The 24354-nt window shown below is 38.0% G+C and overlaps 1 protein-coding gene across 4 annotated transcripts in view; it reads right to left on the bottom strand.

The window, feature by feature from the left end:
• PRKAA2 (protein kinase AMP-activated catalytic subunit alpha 2) overlaps window positions 1–23780 on the bottom strand; it is a 103035-nt gene extending 79255 nt beyond the window's left edge. For 2 of the 4 annotated variants that reach the window (XM_004368985.2, XM_023730511.1), the window contains exon 1: window positions 23586–23780. In XM_004368985.2, coding sequence (XP_004369042.1) covers window positions 23586–23679 — 94 coding nt within the window. In that variant the 5' untranslated portion in view covers window positions 23680–23780. Of the gene's footprint in view, window positions 1–23122; window positions 23518–23585 lie in introns of those variants that run through there. The other 2 variants (XM_023730507.1, XM_023730502.1) reach the window with 2 other exon arrangements.
• Between the last annotated feature and the right edge of the window lie 574 nt (window positions 23781–24354).

The raw sequence follows: 24354 nt of genomic DNA, 5'->3' as shown, positions 1-24354 counted from the left end.
TTTTTTTTTTTAATGTTAACTTGCTTGTAACTTTATTTCTTTAATTTAAATCATTTAGGCCAGTGGTTTTCAACTGAGGATTCACATCATTTACCTATGGAGTTGTATCCAGATGTTTAGGACCTACTCTAGACTACTGAATCTCTTTTGTTCTTGGTATATTCTAACTATATGCTTGGTGTATTCATACTATACTAAGTCTTAGGATTATCACGTTATATCTGAAGTTCTTTTCTCTCTAAAGATTATATTCATCTATTTTCATAAATTAAGATATAATATCTACTTTTCTTTAAAAATAGAGTTAATCATATTTAGAGATATTTTGTCTAAAGCTCTTTTTTTAATTCATTTTATTTTGCTTTGCATATCACAGAAACAATCAAATTTCCTTGTCAACTGCACTATTTTTATAATAAATTCTCATCAGCTCTTTTACTTTTAGAAGTTATTAGTAATAAGTTAACCATGGCCATTTTAAGTCTTGTCATCTACAGACAGTTTTTACTCTGATTTCCTGAAAGTGCTTGCAATCAGCTACAGGCCAGAGTATTTCAACAAAAGAGACTGTCTTAGAGATCCTTGGGAAGGACAGTACCTGGTATTTTGACCATGGACTTCTAATGACACTGCTTAAATAAATTTGAGACCATACCCTTGGACCTAATCAGGATTTCCAGAACATTTGTGGAGAAGCTGATGGATTCACTAGACTGCAAACCCAAGATCTAATGGAACAGAAATTAATTACATACGACTAAACAGACTGAAGATTATCATGGGTCTTCTTTGGAGTATTGCTGATGTTTAACGTTCTCTTTTCCAGATATAAGAAATCTTTCTTTCTCTTGAATTATCTATAACTCATAACAAATTAGTAGACTATGCTTTTGTAAACAGAAATGAAACATCTTTTTCTCCCTGCCTGCTAACCTCTGGAACTGGAAAACTCTTGCTGAGTATTCTTGTTTTTATGGTAATGTGATTATTTATGTAAGTTCAATAAAAATCTGTCCTACTTGTTAACAGCACAAAATTGGAATCCTCAGTTATATAACCCAGCTTTGACTGGAATGTCATATCTGAGAATGATGCTCATAGAGTCCGGTATGACCAGACACTTTTAAGGAACTAAGGTTGACTTTATGGAGCCAATGTTTACAAAGCCATCACAGGAAAACTGGCCTGGTACCTGACTTACATACAGCATTCCCAGCCTTACAGGTAAGTACAGTCACTTACTGGCAGCCCCAGAAGTCTTGCGATATTTTGCAACCTTAAGAAGACAGGAATTCATCCAAATCTGTGGTACTACAGGTAAAATCTGGAGGCAAATTCTTGCCTTGGCTTCCTAGCCTCGAGAGGCTTTTACAAATTCAATCTGAGATTCCTTATGAAAACTTCCAGCAAAGCAAATTTAAAAGACCTATATGATAAATTGGAGCCTTAGTGGCACAGTGGTTAAGAGCTCAAGCTGCTAACCTAAAGGTCGTAGTTTGAATCCTCCAGCTACTCCTTGGAAACCACATGGGGCAGTTCTACTCTGTCCCATAGGGTCGCTATGAGTTGGAATCAACTCAGTGGCAACAGGATACAACAATTTACTATTCTTGCTGCACCTACATAAGTAATGATGACCAGTCTTATTTTAAGATCAAGAAAAACTTCAGTTGGAAACTGTCTTTGATTAAAAGGAGGGTGACTGTAGAAATTTTAGGTTTCAACAGAAAATTATAGCACGCCCTTGTGGGCTATCAGATTATAGTCCTGTTTGTTGTCTTAGAATTATTTTACATCTCTTCGTAAACTACAGACAACTAACGGTCTTGTTTTCTACCTGTAAACTGGACTGGTTCTTGCTACATAGCTTATGCTGTTTCCTATGTGTCCATACATAATCATTATTTTTTAATAATATTTTATTGTGTTTCTGGTGAAAGTTTACCCAGGCAATTAGGTTCCTATTTGACAATTTCTACACAAATTGTCCGCTGACATTAGTTACATTTTTCACAATGTGTCAACATCCTCTTTAATTGCATTTTGACTGTTACATTTTCAGTACTCTAGTTCCCCTGCCGCCCCTTATCTTCTCACCTTTGCTTTAGAGTGATTGTTGACCTTTTGGTCTCATACAGATGGTATTTTACTGGAGCACTGTACTCATGGATGATATCCTTCATTTTGTGTGCCAATCTGTTGTTTCGCTAAAAGGTGACCTTTGGAGATAGCTTAAGGTTTAAAACTCAGGGCTATAGTCTCAGGGATCCCTCTAGTCTTAACTGGTCCAGTAACTTTGGACTTCTTAAGAATCTGAGTTCTGTGTTTTTCTCCTGTTCTATCAGGGTCCATTTATTGTGGCCCTGGTCAGAATGGTCGGTAGTGGTAGCTGGGCACCATCTAGTTCTTCTAGTCTTAGGGTAGATGAGGCTGTAGCTTGTGTAGGCTGTTAGCCTTGTAGACTAGTTTCTTCTTTTCTTTTTGCTCTGGATGACCACAGACCAATAGTTGTACCTTAGATAGTTGCTCTGAAGCTTTGAAGACCCCAGACACTACTCACTTCATTAGGATGCAGAACAAGAACTCTGTGGTGCCAACTAATTGAGTTGTCCCATGAGACTAAGGTCCTAAGCCTTCAAACCTAGAAAACCATTCTCATAAGGTGTTTGATTATGTCTGAGAAGTATCTGTAACTGTGTCTTCTATGAATATATATGTGTGTACACACATATCTGTACATACATGTGCATATACATACTTCCATCTGTGCACACATATGTACTTACCTGTACCTACCCACACACATGTATGCCTATACACCTACAATATGTGAGCATACACTAGTTTTTCTGTTATTGTTGGTATTGTTGCCAAATTATATGTCATATTCTTTAGCACATCCTTTTCTCTTGTGCACTTCTTAGTGGCATTGTTTACTTTGATCAAGTTGTGCTAATTACACCCACATTCTATTCTACTCTTCCCATCACCAAAAATAACTATGCTCTAGACTGGAATGTCCCCCAGTAACCACCAATAAACACTTGTCTCTATATACATATCTATTCTTGTCTTCTTATAAAAGTGGGATCATACAATATTTGTCCTTTTATGATTGACTTATTTCACTTAGCATTATGTCCTCCAGATCCATCCATGTTATGTTATGCAGACTCATCATTGTTCTTTACGGTTGTATAGTATCCCATTATATGTATGTACCACATTTTGCTTATCCATTCATCCACTGAAGGGCACTTAGGCTGTTTCCATTTTTTTGCCATTGTGAACAATGCTGCAATGCACATAGGTGTGCATATATATATAATCATTCACACAAAGGGAAAATTAGGAATACAAGAGAGACCAATAATACAGAAACAACAGCACAAGCTATTGCCCATTTAGATAGAACACCAAATGGAAATAGGAAAAACTCTCTAACAGAATGCAAATTTATAATGCTCAGTTATGGGAATACCTCCCTTAGCCTCAAGAACTAGAATTTATTGCATTGGAAAATACACTTTAAGATTACAAATGGTGAGATGCAAATCAAAACTACAGTGAGATACCATCTCACACTGGTAATAATGCAATGATCAAAAAAACAGAAAACAAATGCTGGAGAGGCTACGGGGAGACTGGAACTCTCATACACTGCTGATGGGAATGTAAAATGGTACAATCGCTATAGAAAATGATATGGCACTTCCTAAAAAAGCCAGAAAAAGAAATACCATATGATCCAGCAATCCCACTTCTAGGTATGTATCCTAGAGAAATGAGAGCTGTGATATGAATAGACATATGCACATCCACACTGCAGCATTATTCACAGTAACAAAAAGATGGAAACAACCTAAATTCCTATCAACAGATAAATGGATTAACAAACTGTGGTACATACACACAATGGGATACTATACAACGTTAAACAATAATGACGAATCCATGAAACATCTCACATGGATGAACCTGGAGGACATTATGCTGCGAGAAATAAGTCAATCACAAAAGGACAAATATTGTATGAGACCACTATTATAAAAAGTCAAGAAAAAGTTTTCACACAGACAGAAACATTCTTTGATGGTTACCAGCGGGGGGGTGGGGGGGGGAAGGAACCACTAACTAGATAGTAGATGAGTACTAACTTTGCTGACTGGAGAGACAATACACAATATTGGGGAAGTCAGCACAACATAGTCAAGGTAAAGAAAGACATTGAAAGGTATGCAAGAGTAAAAGGCAACAACGGTAAATACTAGTAAACATACAATCCTGCAACAACAGTAACAAGAAACAATAATGTATGAGTAGATACATAGGTGGATATGTAAGCTGAATGGGTTGGAAGGGCATGTGGAAGTACACCCACGTACATATATATGTGTAGGTGCTGCAAATATACCCAGGAACGCATTAGTGCACACAGGGAACACAGTCATGAAAACTTCTTAGCCATAACCATACACCTCCCAGGACTGAGATACTGGGCTTGAGGGATAGGGACCATAGTCTTGAGAAATATTGAGGTCAAGTGGCATACCATAATCCATACAGACAATGTTCTACATCATACCTTGGTGAGTAGCAACTGAGGTCTTAAAAGCTTGTGAGCAACCCTCTAAGATACAATTGGTCTCTTCCCATCCAGAGCAAAGAAGAGTGAAGAAAACCAAAGACTCAAGGAAACAATCCGTTGAAAGGACTAATGGACCACTGAACCACAGCTCCACTAGCCTGAGACCAGAACTAGGCAGTGCCCGGCTACCACTACTGACTACTCTGACCAGGACCACAATAGTAGGTCATGGACAGAGTAGGAGAGAAATACAGAACAAAATTCAAACTCATAAAAAAAGACCAGACTTATTGGTCTGATAGAGATTGGTGGAACCTCTGAGACTATGGCCCTTAGACACCCTTCAACATCACTCCCGGAGATCCCATGATAGCCATATAATAGATAGGCCTATAAAATAAACAGTAACCCCAGTGAGGAATGTATACCTGAGAACAATCAACCATGCAAGACCTAAAGGGCAGGATTTGCCCAAGAGCAAAGTTTAGAAGGATAGTAGGGGCAGGAAAGCTGGGCAAATGAACACAGGGAACCCAGGGAAGAAGGGAGAAGAGTGCTGACACTATCAGGGATTTACACAATCAATGTCATGAAATAAACTGTGTATAAACGGTTGAATGGGAAACTAATTTGCTCTGTAAACTTACACCTAAACAACAATAAAATGCTCAAAAAAAATTACAAATGGTATTTTGTAACAGAGTAACGTTAGAATTAAAAGACTCAGTGTTGCAACTCAGACATGCCATCCTTTTCTCCATCTAATTATCATAAATTTGCAAAATGAGTTTACAAAATTAACTAATTTGAGATTATACATTGGCCTCACAGGGAGGTGTCTGCACCTTTGATTAGGTCATAATGCTGTATATACATAAATGATGCAAATCAAACCCATTGCTGTTAAGTCAAATTCCGACTCATAGCGACCCTATAGGGCAGAGTAGAACTGCCTCATAGGGTTTCCAAGGCTGTAAATCTTTACAGAAGCAGACCACCACATCTTTCTCCAGAGGAGCGGTGGGTTTCAACAGCAGATTTTTTGGTTAGCAGCCGAGTATTTAATCACTGCACCACCAAGGCTTCTTATATAAATGATACCTAGCATGAAATTGCAGATTGCTCTGATGATGAAGATCTCTACTAAGTGGTGATAAAGAGCTTTTGTCAAGCTCTCAGTACCTTTGTGAATATGACCAAGAGGAACGAACATTGTTTTAAAAAAAAAAAAAGGAAATTGAGGCCCATATTGGCAGATTCCTCTGAGAGCACAAGAAAATTCAAAGGTCACTGACTATTGTGGAATGTACCAAAAAAACAGATAAAAAGAAATAACATGGAGACAGTGACTGTGGAGACAAAGTGACTATGAAGCCACACAGATTCCCCTTTGTGACAAAGACATCTGTTAACCATAAACTAACTCAGAGTTTATCTTATGCAAAGAGTTTAACTTTAGATAATTCCCTTTCTTCCTGAAAGATAATTGTAAAACCTTAGAATTTCAGTAGTTGAGAAGCCTTTATTATTGTAAAACCTCCAGAGTAACCTGAGGATTTGTGCAAATGAAATGGGTGCTGGCCAGGCCACAGAGACAACCTAGTAACCTGATCTCAGCTGATCTCAGGAAGAGAAGCATAATTCAACCAATCATGTTAAGATTAGTCAATGGTTAATTTTCTACTCTATTTCCTCTTTTCCTTCTTAAAATCTCATCATAACTGGACTAAAATGCACCACGTGCTTCGTGTGTGTGTGTGAATGTGTGTGTTTTGAATGGAGAGGTGTCCCTGTATACATACAGATTAACTGCTTGAATAAACTCTATATACTTCATATTTCTTTGTGTTTCGATGATTTTTAACAATGCAAACACTTGGGAAATAGTAAATTGGTGCAAAACACATAGTAACTACTAAAACTTAACATGTGTATACTATGCTGGTTATACAGTAAGTATACAACCAACAGAATTACACATACAAAAAGTTCTTAGGTGATTCTACTGCTGCTGGTTCATGGACTTATGCTTTAAGTAGCAAAGACCTAAAAAATGGAGAAAGGAAAAGTACAGCATACTGTAGAAGGGAACTACCGTAGTCTCCAAAGGCAGCATGAACACACCAGACAATTTTGAGGTCGAGCAAGCAAAGCAATTGGAGAAAGGTGGTTATGATAGCAATAGAAAAAAGGTAGTTCTGAAAGGCAGAGAATAACAATGGTAATAATAATGAGTGCCTACTACATATCAGGCAGTTTGTGTATGCATATACACATGTGTATATGTATTTATATCTGTATTAAGCACTTTACATATATTTTTTATTTAAACCCTGCAACATTTTTTATAAAGGAGAAACTGAGGCTCATAGAATTTAAGAAACTTATCCAAAATTCACATAAGATATTAACACTGCATCTTAGTATTAAGAGCTATATCTTGCCCTCTCCAAAGCAATTCTTAGGGCAAAAAAAAATTTTGCTCTATCCCATTTTCTAAGAGAGTTCTGTTGTCACTGGTAAAATGACTGGTAAACTAACTGGAAGCAGCACTTGGACTAAAAAGAAGAACAAGATAAAATCCTGTTATCAAAAATACCATTTATTGCCAAACATAAATTTATAGGGGTTTTTTAACCAAAAATTATACTTTAGTAAAGAGACTGTTCTTATATTAAAGCTCTCATAAATCTTCTATATTTGAACAACAAATGACTATTTAGGTAAGACCCATTTGCCTATACATATATCAGTCATTATTATCTGAGGGAATACACACGATGGAATCAGTTAAAAAAGATACTGATCAAGGATATGGTAAAATAATAATTATCCATGGAGAATAACTTCACACTTGCAAATATAGAATATCATCCTGGTGGTGGTGTTGTTTGTTGGTACTGTGGAGTAGATTCTGACTCATAGTGACCCCACTTGACAAAGTAAAACTGTCCCATGGGGTTTTCTTGGCTGTAACATTTATGGAAGCAGACTGCCAGGTCTTTCTCCCATGGAGTCACTGGGTGTGTTCGAACCTCTAACCTTTCGGTTAGCAGCCAAGCACTTAACCATTGCACCACCAGGGCTCCTTCAGGGATGTCATCCTAAATAACCTTTCAAAGATCACTTTACAAAGTAATACAGTATGTGGTTACAACATTGAGAAGCTCATAACTATAGTTCTACAAGACAAGTGAAGAAACCTATAGCCCTAATGCTACATTAGTAGGTACTAGTTACAGTATCATATATGGACTCAAAGTATCAGATCTCAAAAAACTTAAATGGAAATAAGTATGGCCCTATAAAAATTCATGGTAGCTAACTGAAAAAGTAGCTCTAGTGATGACAAAGACCTGAAATGTGAGAGTAGAAAACGGCAATATTTCTAAATAATCATATAAACCCAAAATCAAACCCATTGCCATCGAGTTGATTCTGACTCACAGCAACTCTATAAGACAGTGTAGAACCACCTCAGAGGATTTCCAAGGAGTGGCTGGTGGATTCAAACTGCCAACCTTTTGGTTAGCAGTGGAGTGCTTAAATGTGTATGTTGTTGTTAGGTGCCCTTGAGTCAGTTCCAACTCATAGTGACCCTATGTACAAAAGAACAAAACACTGCCCAGTCCTGCCCCATCCTAACAATCGTTATTATACTTGAGCCCATTGCTGCAGCCACTGTGTCAATCCATCTCATTGACGGTCTTCCTCTTTTTTGCTGACCCTCTATTTTACCAAGCAGGATATTCTCAAGGGACTTTTCCCTCCTGATAACATGTCCAAAGTACATAAGACAAAGTCTTGTCATCCTCATTTCTAAAGAGCATTCTGGCTATACTTCTTTCAAGACATTTGTTGGTTCTTCTGGCAGCTCACGGTATATTCAGTATTCTTCACCAATACCTTAATCCAAAGGCAACAATTTTGCTTCAGTCTTTCTTAGTCATTGTCCAACTTCCGCACGTATATGAGAGAATTAAGAATACCATGGCCTGGGTCATGCACACCTTAGTCTTCAAACTGACATCTTTGCATTTTAACACTTTAAAGAGGTCTTTTACAGCAGATTTGCCCAATGCGATACATTGTTTGATTTCTTGACTTCTGCTTCCATTGGCGTTGATTGTGGATATAAGTAAAATGAAATCCTTGAAAACTTCAATCTTTTCTTTGTTTATCATGATGTAGCTTATCGATCCAGTTGTGAGGATTTTTGTTTTCTTTATGTTGACATGCAATCTATACTGAAGGCTGCAGTCTTTTGATCTTCATTAGTAAATGCTTCCAGTTCTCTTCACTTTCAGTAAGGAAGGTTGTGTCAGCTGCATACTGCAGGTTGTTAATGAGTCTTCCTTCAATCCTGACGCCACATTCTGCTTCATGTAGTCCAGGTTCTCGGATTATTTGCTCAGCAAACCGACTGAATAAGTATGATGAAAGCATACAACCCTGATGCACACCTTTCCTGATTTTAAACCACACAGTATCTCCTCGTTGTGTTCGAATGACTGCCTCTTGGTCTATGTACAGGTTCCTCATGAGCACAATTAAGTGTTATGAAATTCCCATTCTTCACATTATCCATATTTTTTTATGATCCACACAGTCAAATGTCTTTGCATTGTCAATAAAACAGAGGTAAACGTCTTTCTGGTATTCTCTGCATTCAAACAAGATTCATCTGACATCAGCAATGATATCCCTCATTCCAAGTCTTCTGCTGAATCAAGCTGGACTTCCTGGCAGTTCCCTGTCGGTGTACTGCTGCAACTGTTTTTAAATTATCTTCAGCAAAACTGTACTTGTATATATTATTCAATAATTTCCGCATTCTGTTGGATCATCTTTCATTGGAATGGGCACAAATATGTATCTCTTCCAGTAAGTTGGCCAGGTAGCTGTCTTCCAAATTTCTTGGCATAAACAAGTGAGCACCTTCAGGGCTGCATCCATTTGGTGAAACATCTTAATTGGTATTCTGTCAATTCCTAGAGCCTTGTTTTTCACCAACACAGTGCAGTTTGGACTTCTTCCTTCAGTATCAACGGTTCTTGATCATATGCTACCTCTTCAAATGGCTGAATGCCGATCAATTATTTATGGTATAATGACTCTGTGTATTTCTTCCATTTTCTTTTGATGTTTCCCACGTCATTCAGTATCGTGCCCGCAGAATCTTTCAATACTGCAACTCAAGCTTGAATTTTTTCTTCAGTTCAGCTTGAGAAATGCTGAATGTGTTCCTCCCTTTTTGGTCTTCTAACTCCAGGTCTTCGCACATTTCATTATAATATTTTGTCTTCTCGAGCTACACTTTGAAATCTTCTGTTCAGCTCTTTTACATGATCACTTCTTCCTTTTGCTTTAGCTACTCTACAGTCAAGAGCAAGTTTCACAGTCTCTTGTGGCATCCATTTTGGTCTTTTCTTCCTTTCCTGTCTTTTTAATGACCTCTTGCTTTCTTCATGTATGATATCCTCGATGTCATTCCACAACTTGTCTGGTCTTCAGTCTTTAGTGTTCAATGCATCAAATCTATTCTATTGAGATGGTCTCTAAATTCAGGTGGCACACACTCAAGGTTGTATTTTGCCTCTCATGGACTTGCTCTAATTTTCTTCAGCTCTAACTTGAACTTGCACATAAGCAACTGATGGTCTGCTCCGCAGATGGCTCCTGGCCTTGCTCTGACTGATGATACTGAGTTTCTCCATCGTCTCTTTACACAGATGTAGTTGATTTGATTCATGTGTATTCCATCTGGCTAGGTCCACGTGTATAGTCACTGTTTATGTTGCTGAAAAAAGGTATTTGCAATGAAGAAGTCACTGGTCTTGCAAAATCCTATCATGCAATCTCCCATGTTGTTTCTATCACCAAGGCCATACTTCCCAACTACTGAGCGTTCCTTTTGTTTCCAAGTTTCGCATTCCAATCACCAGTAATTATCAACGCATCTTGATTGCATGTCTGATGAATTTCAGACTGCAGAAGTTGGTAGAAATCTTCAATTTCTTCATCTTTAGCCTTAGTGGTTGGTATGTAAATTTGAATAACAGTCATATTAACTGGTCTTCCTTATAGGCATATGGATGTTATACTATCACTGACAGCACTGTACTTCAGGATAGATCTGGAAATGTTCTTTTTGACGATGAATGCTACGCCCTTCCTCTTCAAGTTGTCATTCCCGGCATAGTAGACCATATGACTGTCCAATTCAAAATGGCCAATACCAGTCCACTTCAGCTCACTAATGCCTAACATACTATGTTTATGCACTCCATTTCATTCTTGATGATTTCCAATTTTCCTGAACTCATACTTTGTACATTCCATGTTCTGATTATTTATGGATGTTTACAGCCTTTTCTTCTCATTTTGAGTCATGCCACATCAGCAAATGAAGGTCCCGAAAGCTTAACTCCGCCCACGTCATTAAGGTCAAATCTACTCTGAGGAAGCAACTCTTCCCCAGTCGTATTTTGAGTGCCTTCCAACCTGAGGGGTTCATCTTCCAGCACTGTATGAGACAATATTCCGCTGCTATTCATAAGGTTTTCACTGGCCAATTCTCTCTGAAGTAAACTGCTGCCAGGTTCTTTTTCTCATCTGTCTTAGTCTGGAAGCTCCCCTGAAACCCATCCACCATGGGTGACCCTGCTGGTATTTGAAATACTGATGGCATAGCTTCCAGTATCGCAGCAACATGCAAGCCACCACAGTATAACAAACTGACAGACGAATGGTGGTAAATATGCATATTTATCTAAAATAGTAAAATATTATAAACAGAAAAAAGGCATATACAAGAATGTTTAAAGTGGCATTATTCATAATAGCCAAAAAGTGGAAACTACCCAAATGTCATCAACAGTAGAATGGATAAATGATGGTATAGTCAGAAGTGTAATATTATACAGCATTGAGATTGAACAAATTACAACTAGATGCAACAACATGGCCTCACAAACATAATCTCAAGCAAAAGAAGCCAGACACAAGTATGTCTCTGCTTATATAAAGCTCCAAAACACGTGAAACTAATTCATATGGAGGTTTTCCTTGGTAGGTGTGGGAGAGGGAAACAGTAACTGAAAGAGGACACAAGGGGGACTACTAGTTCTTTTCTGTGTCTACCTGAGTAGTGGTTTCATGGATGTGTCCAGGTTTTTGAAAATCCATCAAGGATTTACATTAAAATTCACCTAAAATGAATGTACCTGTTTGTGTATGTGTTACATTTCAATAAAAAAATTAAGAAAGAACATTTGGAGGACATGATACAAATACGTAAGCTATGACAAGCCAGGTACATCATATGTATCAGCAAGCTGGAACTTGCTGAGGGTCAGCAACCCTTACTCATTCATATTAAGTAAGAGCCTTCACTCTGGGAATCAGGAGAGTCATCTGACACACATATGTTCCAACCACTACCATCACCAGACTCCTGCCAAATAACACAAGGCTCTTTTTTTCACCCATGGTAAAACAAAACATATTCTCATTGTTTTTCTCCAAAATTCCTTTCTCTGAAAGTCCTTTGAAGTTCTCTAAAAAATACTTCTGACCATGAAGCAAAAGACCTTTTTCATTTTGATCTACCACTGATTAAATAAGTACCATATTAAGCACTTATATGCATATCTTATTTAATCCTCAGGACTCTATAAGGTAAATATTATGTCCAGTTTACAGATAAGGAAACCGGGAATTAGAGAACAATCAGTAACTGTGTCTGCTGTGTCTGCTTCCAAAGCCCAAGCTCCAAACTCCTACACTACTTTTTCTCCCAATAACCAGGCCCTCTTGATGATAATGTACTTTAATGGAGAAGGGCTATGCCCCTGTGTACCCTCTTATCACCAGCATTAGATGTGAGAAATTAGGGCATAGTAAAGGGAGGGAGTCTAGTAGTGACAGGCTAAGGAAATAGAGCCAATGGCTGAGAACAATAAGAAAGTGGTACTACTGTGTTCAGTTCAAGTACAGGGCTGGGGTAGGACTGTGGCCTTCGTCATAGATCAGATATACTAGAATTATTCAAGAGTTGCTTAAAGTCAAGAAAAACACATACGGAAACAGTTTTACTAATTTCTAAACCCCATTATAGGCAACATGCACACAATTTTTATTGAGAAAATGAACTCGTATATCTTTAAAGACCTTTTTCTCCTAGTTGTTTTTACCCCTTGTTGGTCCATGCATTCATTTATTCATTTATTAATTCAACAAATATTCACTGAGAGTCTGATGTATATACCACGCATTGCTCCAAATGTTAAAAACACAGGTATATATTAGGAAAAGTCCCTATCCTCATGGAACTTACATTCTGATGGAGAAAAAAAACAACAAATATATAATAAAATGTTGATAAATGAAGAGAATAAAGCAGAGTAAGACTGACAGGGTTGGAGATGGTAAAATGGGCTGTTTTAAATAGATCAGAAAAGGCCTCTATGAGAAAGTGATTTTTGAGCAAAGACTTGCTCTACCTAACTTCGAGAACCGATTACACGATACGCTGTATTATGCTTCCATTTTAAAACCAGTATTTACATTACTTTCAGACTATAACTTTCAAGTACTTCTTTAATGTAGTCAATCAAGAATTTCATAGGAAAATCAACTTCCTTTTTACATACTTATGATGAAAAATAAAGTTAAAAAAAGTTTTCTAGTGTATAACAGATTATTAAACTGCTGGAAAAAATATTAGAATTCCAAAGGTCAGGGATAAAAGATTTGAAAACGTTCTTAGATGTCCTCACTCCAGAGGAACAGTAGAATCTGTCAGAAATACTTATCCTAAAGCTTCTTAAATCATTCCTTTTCTCATGTCTTTCCAACTCTGGCCTTATGTGTCTATTTTCTGTCTGTGTTTCTCTTATTCCACGTTCCATTTCCTCCGTGTTCACGCGTTCTTTTCCTGTCTTCAAATATCTTCCCTTCTATCCCAATTAACTGCCCCTAACTCAAAAAAATTTTTAATGTTTACTTTGTTTTTATTATTGTAAAAACATATATAACAAAACATTTGCTTAAAACCTGACTAAACACTTACAGCAAATGCTTAATACATCTTTGTTGTATCATTTCATTAATTAAGGCTGAGAGAACTGAAGTCAATTATGGAATACTATAAAGCATCAAGTTATCCTAAAATACATTTAAAAAACAAAATGAAAATAAGTAATGCTTATGGTATTTTCAAGTAAAGTAAGAATTTCTAAAATAAAAAGAAAACTTTATGGAATATTTAAAAATTTTAATTCCATTCTTTTCTACCCTAATAGTAAAATTTAACTGCCTCATAACTACTATATAGAGAAAGAAAACTAAAGAAAGTGAGAAAAGTTGAGTAAGAACATATTGTTCATCATGCTTTTAGTAGTGCATAAAATGTATAAAATATTAATAAGGAGGAACCTGAAAAATCAATGTATTTTAATAAATTCATACAATAGCATTCAGAAAAAGATAAGCAATTATCAAGATTTGATAATTATCTTTAATCATATAAAAGACTGCTTTAAAATTCTAAGGGCAGATAAAAAGAGCTGTTAATGCTTTAAAATAAAGCCACCAATAAGAAATACAGTAAAATTTATCCGAGGCAAACACTGCTAAACATAAGACACCTCTTAAGCAAGAATACTGTTCCCTAGAAGGGGTGAAGAAGGCCTCTATTATTAGCAGAGATAAGAACTGCCTGGAATTCTTTCCTGAATAACACCATGCTAAAAATAAAACGGTTCAACACATTTCAAAATAAACACATTGCTTTGCATTTGCATTCAATCATTTAATAGATAAAAATATAAACTTGATTAAATGTGCTTTGTCTTATATTTGCATTTAATAAACATATTAAGCAGATTTGCTCTCCTCAGTTTCAAAACACATTCAATATTTTAGGGGTCTTGTGCCACCCAGTTACTCATTATCTCTTAAAGGTTTTGAGATTAGATCTTCCTGCTAGGTCAAATTAAGTTATCTGCTATGCTTGCTTTCAAAAAATTAAGTACATTCTCTACAAAACATTTTCCCTGTCATCAAGGAAACCACAGGAAGCTAAGAATAAGAGGGGCAGTATTATCCTTACAAAGTGGTACCAAATGCTTTAAGGAAAGCTAACATGGACCACAAGGAGGGTAAATACGTTGGCACATTTTTATTAAAAACTACATAAAGCAGTGCTGTGTCAACAACAGGAAAGGGGGAAAGTCCAGGAACTAAGGTAATTGTCCCAGCACAGAATCAAACTACAAAAATCCTTTCTAATATGTTAGGAGAAAGTTTGGTAGAAAGATATTTTGAGTGCAGATTCTGCACTTCCTATACTTAAAAAAAATAACCTTATTTCATTATTTATTTATTATAAACCTTATATATACCAAAACAAACAAACAAACTCATGGCTGTCAAGTCAATTCCAACTCATGGCGACCCTACAGAACAGAGTAGAACTGCCCCACAGGGTTTCTCAGGAGCAGCTGGTGGATTCGAACTGTTGGCCTTTCAGTTAGCAGCCGAGCTGTTAACCACTGTGCCACCAGGGCTCCAACCTTAGATATAGGTTTTATTATAAGCAGGGAGCCCTGGTGGCACAGTGGTTAAGCACTTGGTTGCTAACCAAAAGGTCAGCAGTTCAAATCCACCAGCTGCTTCTTGGAAAACCTATGGGACAGTTCCACTCTGTCCTGTCCCATACAGTCACCATGCATCGGAATCAGAACTGACTTGACGCCAACAGGTTTTTTTTTTGGTTTATCATAAGCAGACTCTGCCTTAAAAATGACGCATACAAACTGCTAGCTGCCACTCACTCTCAGCTTTTGCCTCCTTCCTCCAAGAGTTTCTATGATGGCTACCATGGGATCTGGTATATATGTATATTACATGTTTGCATATATGCATTGGGAATGCTGTATAAGAAACGGTGATAGGTAAGTAGTGTGTAGAGAATTAGAGTTTTCTGAACATATTCATCCACAAAAGAAGGAAAACAAGACAGGAGATAGTTAACTCTTCTCCCTCTCCCCTCATCAAATAAATTTCTGGCCTCAGAACCAAATCACAGATTATTCTCATGTAGTAGTTTCAGCTAGTTATGGGTTTAAGTACATAACAAGACCTAAGTACATAAAGGTACTTAAGAAACGGAACAACCAGAAAGGAAACAGTGAGAATGTTCATCCATTGTGAAGAATGCAACCAATGTCACTGAACAATTTGTATAGAAATTGCTGAATGGAACCTAAACTGCTATGTAAACCTTCACCAAAAACACAATAAAATATTATTTAAAAAAAAAAAGGTAAAGAATAAGCACTTTAGACTACATTTTCACCTACATTTTCTCATGTAATTCTCAGCACAATGCAGTAGAACATAAAGTATTATTCCCTTTTTTATAGACAAATTAGCTGAGGCTTAAGGCCACACAGCTAGTTTATAACACAGCAAACGTTCCAAATCAGGTCTTCCAAGTCCAGTGTTCTCTATACTGTATACCGTGTTGCCTTGTGGACCTGCCCTGAACCAATCCACCAACTATAACATTGTTTTCCTATGGGAAAATACCTTTTGAAAGTCAACCAACTAATTACACAAAGTGAACAAAATCTATTCTGAAATTAAGGACAAAATTACCTTTATATACATCAAAACCATAAAAAGGATAAATTAGTAAAAAATCTAAATAGCACATCATTAATTTACTAATTGAGAGATATAACTAAACTGATTTTGACTTAAACATTAATAATCCAGTATTTAAGTAAAAATACAGCTTAATTTTTGGAAATATTATTCAATATTTGTTTAGAATTTCCATAATTTCAAAAGTAAAACGAGGTTCTCTAGCAACTTATATGAACATTCACTATTATTTCACTATTTTTGCATTCATTCTTATTTTATTCATTTTTCATATTTCTGAAAAAAAAGTGACTTAGCCAAGAGGATACTGTATTTTAATATAAACATTAATAATTAAGCATCATGTAGCATAAAAAAATTAGTCATTAAGAACTTTCTTCAACCCAGGCAACAAAAATTAAGGGCAGATTATTACAGCTCTGTTTCAGTGCTAGTATCAGAACTGAATTCATTTCCAAAAATAGAAGCACTTGTTAACACCTCACACAGAGTAAAGAATTTACCCACAACGGTTATGCATCTCTCATCTCCACAACAGTGTCATCTATTTGTATGGCATTTTACCTTTTTCAAAACCATTTTATATACCTCCACTCATTTGATCCTCATAAAAATTCTAGGAGGTAGATAGGCCAACTGTTGTTATTGCCATTTTACAAAGGAAACAAGAGGCTCAGAGAAGTTTAATGGTTTTCCCAAAAGTCATATAGCTAGTGGTGGAAATGGATTAAAATCTTAGGCTAATGCCTTCCTAAACCAATATTTCTTATAGGATATCAAATCATTTTTACAAGTTCTTTTCAGTCTGCTACTCCAGATTACTTTCACAGTAAGAAAACAAATTGAAATACTTACCTGGCATTACAAAGAAATTTGGGTAAAAACTGTTGGAACTCAGCACACTCATAATATAAGAATGTAATAGATTGAGGTATCCAAGCAAAATTTGGGAACATAAAAAAATTTTTTTTTAATAATCCATATATGGATCTCCTAAAAAAACTTTCTTCTCTAAATGTGTACTAAAATACACTTAAATCTTCTTATTGTCTCAGTTTATGGACATGCAAATCACATCTTTACAGGTATGGAACTCACAAGATAGCATACTATGTTTTTTGACTTTATATTCCATATAGCATAGACTTTGGAGTCAAAGACACCTAAATTTGATTGCCAGTTTTCTCTCTTACTAGCATTGTGAGTTCAGCTGCTAACCAAAAGGTCTGCAGTTCGACTCCACCAGCCACTCCATGGAAACACCATGGGCCAGTTTTACTCTGTCCTACAGGGTCGCCATGAGTCAGAATCGACTCAATGGCAAGGAGTTTGGTTTTTCTGGTTTAGCACTGTGACCTTGGGCTAAGATACTTAACATACCTGATTCTCAATTGCTTCACTTGTAAAAAGAAGGTAATACCAAACTCAGAGGATTACTTTGCAGAATCAATAAAATCAAGTAGGTATATAGCACAGTGCACAGAACATAGTAAAAACTTAATCAAGTTGTAGCTTTTAAGTGTTACAAATGTATTTCTCCTTACTTCTGTTCTACATTACATCTATGTTTCAGCTCTGGTCTTCAGTAATTCAAATTTCCATTAGACTGGAATGAACAATTAAACACATTCATTTTTGGAATTAAATATTTTTAAAAATCAGTTTAATTTTAAGGTTGTAAACAACCTTACAAATTATATGTTCTAGTGTTCTCCTTTAGGAGAGGAAGAAAACAAGGCACAGAAGGGTTAAATGTCTTTGTTTAGGACCTTGACACTAACTGGGAGGCAAAACTAGATAGCTGTCCAAAATTTGATTTATCATTTAGGACCTGGTATTTGTATTTCAAAAAAGGTAACACTGCTTATTAAAAAATCTTAATGTTTTCCATTTGCAATTCCCTTGATATTTTGCTAGCTTGAAAGAAGATAAGTGGCTGCAAAGTATCCCTTCGTGAACAATTTCAATGAAGGATAAGGTCTTAGTTATCTGTTGTTGTTGTTATTGTTGTTGTTAGGTGCTGTCGATTTGGTTCCAACTCATAGCCACCCTATGCACAACAGAAAGAAACACTGCCCAGTCCTGCGGCATCCTCACAATCGTTGCTATGCTTGAGCCCATTGTTGCAGCCACTGTGTCAATCCATCTCATTGAAGGTCTTCCTCTTTTTCGATGACCCTCCACTTTACCAAGCATGATGTCCTTCTCCAGGGACTGATCCCTCCTGATAACATGTCCAAAGTATGTGAGACGTACTCTCGCCATCCTTCCTTCAAAGAAGTATTCTGGTTGTACTCCTTCTAAGGTAGATTTTTTCATTCTCTTGGCAGTCCATGGTATACTCAATATTCTTAGTGCTGCTATAACAGAAATAACACAAGTGGATGGCTTTAACAAAGAGAAGTTTATTCTCTCACAGTCTGGGAGGCTAGAAGCCCAAATTCAGGGTGCCAGTTCTAGGGGAAGCCTTTCTCTCTCTGTCAAGTCTAGGGGAAGTCCTTGTGATCAATCGTCCCCTGCTCTAGGAGCTTCTCAGCACAGGAACTCTGGGTCCAAAGGATGCATTCTCTTCCTGGCTCTTCGTTCTTGGTAGTAGGAGGTTCCCCGTCTGTCTGCTCACTCCTCTCTCTTTTATATTTCAAAAGAGATTGACTCAAGATACAACCTAATCTTGTAGATTGAGTCCTGCCTCATTAACATAAATGCTTCTAATCTTGCTCGTTAATATCATAGAGGCAGGATTTACAACACATAGGAAAATCACATCAGATGACAAAACGGTGGACAATCACACAATACTGGGAATCATGACCTAGCCAAGTTGACACACATTTTGGGGGGAATGATTCAATCCATAACAGATACATATTTCATAAACCAAATCTATCAGCCCTCATCTTGAAAGTGCAGGCTTCTTTTAAGTAAATAATTGGATGGAGCCCTGGTGGCACAGTGGTTAAGAGCTACAGCTGCTAACCAAAAGACTGACAGTTCAAACACACCGGCTGCTCCATGAAAACTTTACGGGGCAGTTTTACTCTGTCCTATAGGGTCGCTATGAGTTGGAATCTACTCAGTGGCAATGACTTTACTACTTAATAGGAACTGAACAAGTCTAATTAAAAGAACTCAAAACAGCAGTTCTGCCCTACCCTAAAAGGAGTATGAACCCAAATGAGAGAAAATTTCTAAGTAAAAAAAAAGCATTACATTTACATTCCATAGGGCCACATAGGCTGCTTCCATAAGCACTCCCCTAGTAACCTAACAATAGACTAATGAAGGAAAAAATTCAATTTAAAACAAGGCTTTAATTATTTATCAACAAACAGAAGGACTTCTATATATCTTCTAAAAATAACTTGTCACTAATGCTATCAAATGAAAACTATGCTATTTTCAATATTTGCTTATTTTCGGTCCATAAAATGACACATTAACAATTTAAGTTAAATTTTCAAATTCGGTAATTAGCCAAATAGTTATGAGAGGAGAAAAGCAAAAATACATATAATGTTTCTCACTTCTCCATTTCCATGTTTTTATTGCCATGTAAAATTAAATCATCTACTATTAAGTTTTTGAGTAGAAATTAAATTTACTAAGTCTAAATCTGTAACAAAAACGCATGTGCTTTCAACAAAAAGCGCTGGGACAATTGGATAATTACATGCAAAAAGCTGAACTTACAACCTCACCTCACACCATACACAAAAATTAACTCAAAATGAACTGTAGACTCAAATGTAAGAGCTAAAACAAGAAAACGTATGAAAAAATCTTATGACCTTGTGCTTGGCAAAGATTCAAAAGCGTTGTTCACAAAAAGAAAAAAATGATAAACTGGACCTCATCAAAGTTCAAATTTTTATATTTCACAACACAATTAAGAAATGAAAAACAACAGACTGGGAGAAAATATTTGCAAAACATATCCAATAAAGGACTTGTATCCAGAATTTACAAAGAATTCTTACCACTCAATTTATAAGAAGACAAACAACCCAACCAAAAAACTGACAAAGCTAAATATGAACAGACATTTCAACAGATATATGAATAGTTAAGAAGTACATGAAAACATGCTCAATATCGTTACTCATAAGAGAAAGGCAAATTAAAGCCAGGAGATGCCACTTCACGCCTACCAGAATGGGTATTAATAGGCAGATAATAAGGGGTCACCATAACTCAGAATCAACTCAAAGGTAACTAGTTTGGTTTCTTTTGTTGGTTAACGGATCTTGGCATAGGTGTGAATAAACGGTAACCCTCATACACTATTAGTGGTTGTTGCTGTTGTTTAGTTGCTCTTGATTTGGCTCTGATTCATGGCAACACTATATATAACAGAACAAAACGTTGCCCAGTCCTGTGCCATCTTCAAGGTTGTTGGTTTTTTTGGACACATCATCAGGAAAGACCAATCACTACAAAAGGACATAATGTTTGGTAAAGTAGAGGGTCAGCAAAAATGAGGAAAACCCTCAATGAGATGGAATGACATAACAGCCACAACAGAAGACTCAAACGTACCAACACTACTGATAGGATTGTAAATGGTATGCAAACACTTTGGAAAAGTTGGACATCTTCTCAAAAAGTAAGCATAAAATGAAACAACTCAGCAATTCCACTTCTAGATATCTACCCAAGATAAATGAAAACATATGCTGACATAAAGACTTGCATTCAAATGTTCATAGTGGCATAATTTGTAATAACCCAAAACTGAAAACAATGTCCATTAGCAAGTGAAAATACAGACCATTCACCAGTGGCATATCCACACAATGGAATATTATTCAGCAATAAAAAAAGAATAAACTACTGACACGTTACATCATGCATGAACCTCAAAAACATTACTCTAAATTAAAGAAATCAGACACAAGAGATGGCATAGTGAATGATCCCATTTATACAAAATTACAACATGTCCAGAAAAATCAACTTTATAGAGACAGAAAACATATCAGTGGTTTCCTAGGGCTGGGGTGGGAATGAGAATTAACTGCAAATGAACATGACAGATCTTACTGCGGGTATGAAAATGTTCTACAATTGATTTTGATGATGGTTGTACCACTTCATGAAGTTACTGAAAATCATTGATTTGTACACCTGAAATGGGTATAAATATAATACGTAAAATACACCTCCATAAAGCTGCTTTTAAAAATGCATGTGCTTTTGCTTCGTCATGAAGAATTAAACGAGTAATGTAAAACTGTAGTAATTTCTATATTTTTTATTAAACAATTGTACTGATTCTAATCTTAGATGGGAAACCACAGTATAACTTCAGAGAGGATCCAACACAGGGTTAGGAAACCTGCTCCTATTGTTTATTCACTGGACAGGGATTCTCCAGAAGAGGATTTCTTATAAATCAAAGTTCCTTCTGTTGGAACTTTAAGAAGCTAGCGCCTGGCAGGAACTCAACAGTATATACAAAAGCAATTTAAGTCATCCTTTGACAATGGGCTGATTGATCTGATGAGTGAGTGTTCTATTCTTCATTCAGATTACAGTGGAGAAATTAAAAAAGACAAAAAAAACCTTTTTAACCATTTAAAAGGACGAGGAGTTAAGTAACTTTGAGGGCATACATGTCCGGATGGCAAAGTCACTGTTTGTTGGGTAACTGTATGATGTTGTAATACAAAAGTCCTCAGTAATGATAATGACAAGTAACATTACAGGCAGTAATCCAACCCCTGGATCTTCCTACATTCATTCTAAACATATTCTCCTATCTTCTCTATTTATGAGGTCTTTCAAAGATAATCCAGACTTCATAGCCTTCGTAGTACCTCAAAGAAGTGTGCAACATTCTTTAGGTCTTTACACAAACACCACTTTGTCCGTGAGGTCTTTCCTGACCACCTTATTGAAAATCGCACACCCCACAAAACTCCCTACCCTCCCTTCCTTGCTTCATTTTTCTCAACAGCACTTACTATGATCTAAACATACTGTCTATTTTACATATATTTTGATTATTGTTTGCCTTCCCAATTTTGTTCCTTGCTGTATTCCCATTACCTAGAACAGTGTCTAGCACACTGTAGATGCTTTCTGAACAAATGAATGGGCATCAGAAATGTGAAAGTAAACAGGAACTGATCCTTACCACAGGCATTCAGGAACAATGAGTCTCTTCTACCTATTCAACAGTCTGGACTTGAAGTTAAAATATGATTTTAGAAGAAAATAGAGATCTCAGAATAAAATCTCCAGACTAGGTACCTAACACTTCTACAAACAAATAAAAAAAGTCAACCCTTTAACAATCAAACAGAAAGTACTTCTAATAAACTGGCTCTAGTTCTGGAGAGAAGACAGGTTAAGTAAATCCAAAGTGACTCTTATTAACAGGGAAGGGGGGGGCTTAATATTTAACTAGTTAAGAAGTAAAAAATTCCAAAAGGAGCCCCAAAGGGGGATCCCATCCCCAGAAAACAGACCTCAGCAGTATATGCCTTGGTAGGTTTGAGCCTCTGAGCCCAAATTCTCAAAAGTCCAATACCAAGAAACCTTATTCCTCTCCCCCCATCCCAGAAGCCTTCCTTTTGCACACACCAACCAATCTGCCAGTTCTGATCAAACCCTGACCTAATCCAGTGGTATTCCAGCGTTTCACATACCCAGCAGAAAGACCTACCCACCTCCTGTTCCCTGGAGCATCCCCTAAACCGCCAGCCCCACCAACTGAGACTCAGTATTAAAGAATCTGGGGATGGCAGGGAACTCCCAGCAACGCCAGAATTGGAAGACATCTTAGACTTCATCCTGGTTCTGCCAATTTGTGTGACCTTGGCCATGTTACTAAACCTCTAGGGATCCCAGTTTTCTCACCTTTGCAGTGAGGATATCTTCGCCAAATTGGGATTAAAGATCACACGAAAAGCACCTAACAGGGTACCTGGCCCGTAAAAGAAACTCACTAATCAGTAATAGGTATTATTCCAGTCTCCCATGTTTACAGGCGAGGAAACTGAGGTCCGGTGAAGAGAAGTACCTTGCAACAGATCACCGGAAAGTGAAATCGGCACTGGACCTGGACCCCGGGTCAAATGTCTCCTAGCCCACGCCCTTGCTCCTCTTCACCGGGCCCCTTTCCGGAGCCACCAAGCTCCGCGCGGCCCCGGGCCGCTCCACCTGCCGCCAGGCCCTGCGCCCACCCGCTAGCCCGTCCGCCCGCGGCCCGGGGCTCCGGCGGTTCCCGCGGTTCTCGCGGCTCCGCCGGACCTCCAGCGCCTCGGCCCGACCTCCAGCGCCTCGGACAGCCCCGCGCGGCGGCCTCGAGCGCGTACTCAACTCTTCACTTTGCCGAAGGTGCCGACGCCCAGCGTGTCCCCAAGCACGTAGTGTCCGATCTTCACCCGCCCGTCAAGCTTCTGCTTCTCAGCCATCTTCGGCGCGCGCAGCCCGGTGCCGCCCGCGGCTCTTCACTGCCGACGCGGACGCGGACGCGGACGCCGCCACCGCCGCCGCCGCCGCCTACCCACAGTGCAGCGGGACCTGCGGGAGGCGGGGGCCGAGCCGGGAGGCGCCGAGGGGTGCGGGCGGCGGTGGCCGGTGCGGGCACGGGTCCCGGGAGGAGGGGAGGAGGTGAAGGGGAGGAGCCTGGACTAGGTGGGAAACGCGAAACGAGCGGCGAGCCGGGGGCGCGCCCAGTAGAGAGGGCGTGAGGGGAGGCGGACGCTCCCGCGCCCGGCGAGTGAGAGGAGTCTGTGTGCCGAGCTCGAGGCGGCGAGGCGAGGCGGCCACGGTCGTGAGCTCGAGCAGGGAGCGAACGCGGCGTTTGAGGAGGATTTGAGGGAGGGATCCCGAGCCAGGTGTGGGAAATCCGAAATAGGGTCGAAAGCAGGCAGGTGCTGCGAGGAAGAGGATAAAGGGGACACGACCCAGGAATGGGGGGACCTGAGGGAGAGAGTGGGCTTTAAGGATGAAGGCGAGAGGGAGCCCATTATGAAGAAAACTGAAGGAAGTGACAGTGCAAAGGTGAAATTTGGGAAGAATCTTAGGAAATGGAAAGAGGTGGAAGTAGAAAGGAATGATGTAGTATATATATTTACATATATATG

The sequence above is a fragment of the Trichechus manatus genome, unplaced genomic scaffold, assembly GCF_000243295.1.
Source record: "Trichechus manatus latirostris isolate Lorelei unplaced genomic scaffold, TriManLat1.0 scaffold00003, whole genome shotgun sequence".
NCBI classification, from domain to species: domain Eukaryota; kingdom Metazoa; phylum Chordata; class Mammalia; order Sirenia; family Trichechidae; genus Trichechus; species Trichechus manatus.
Note: the sequence above shows the minus strand (reverse complement) of the source record. Positions and strands in the feature narration are given on the sequence as shown.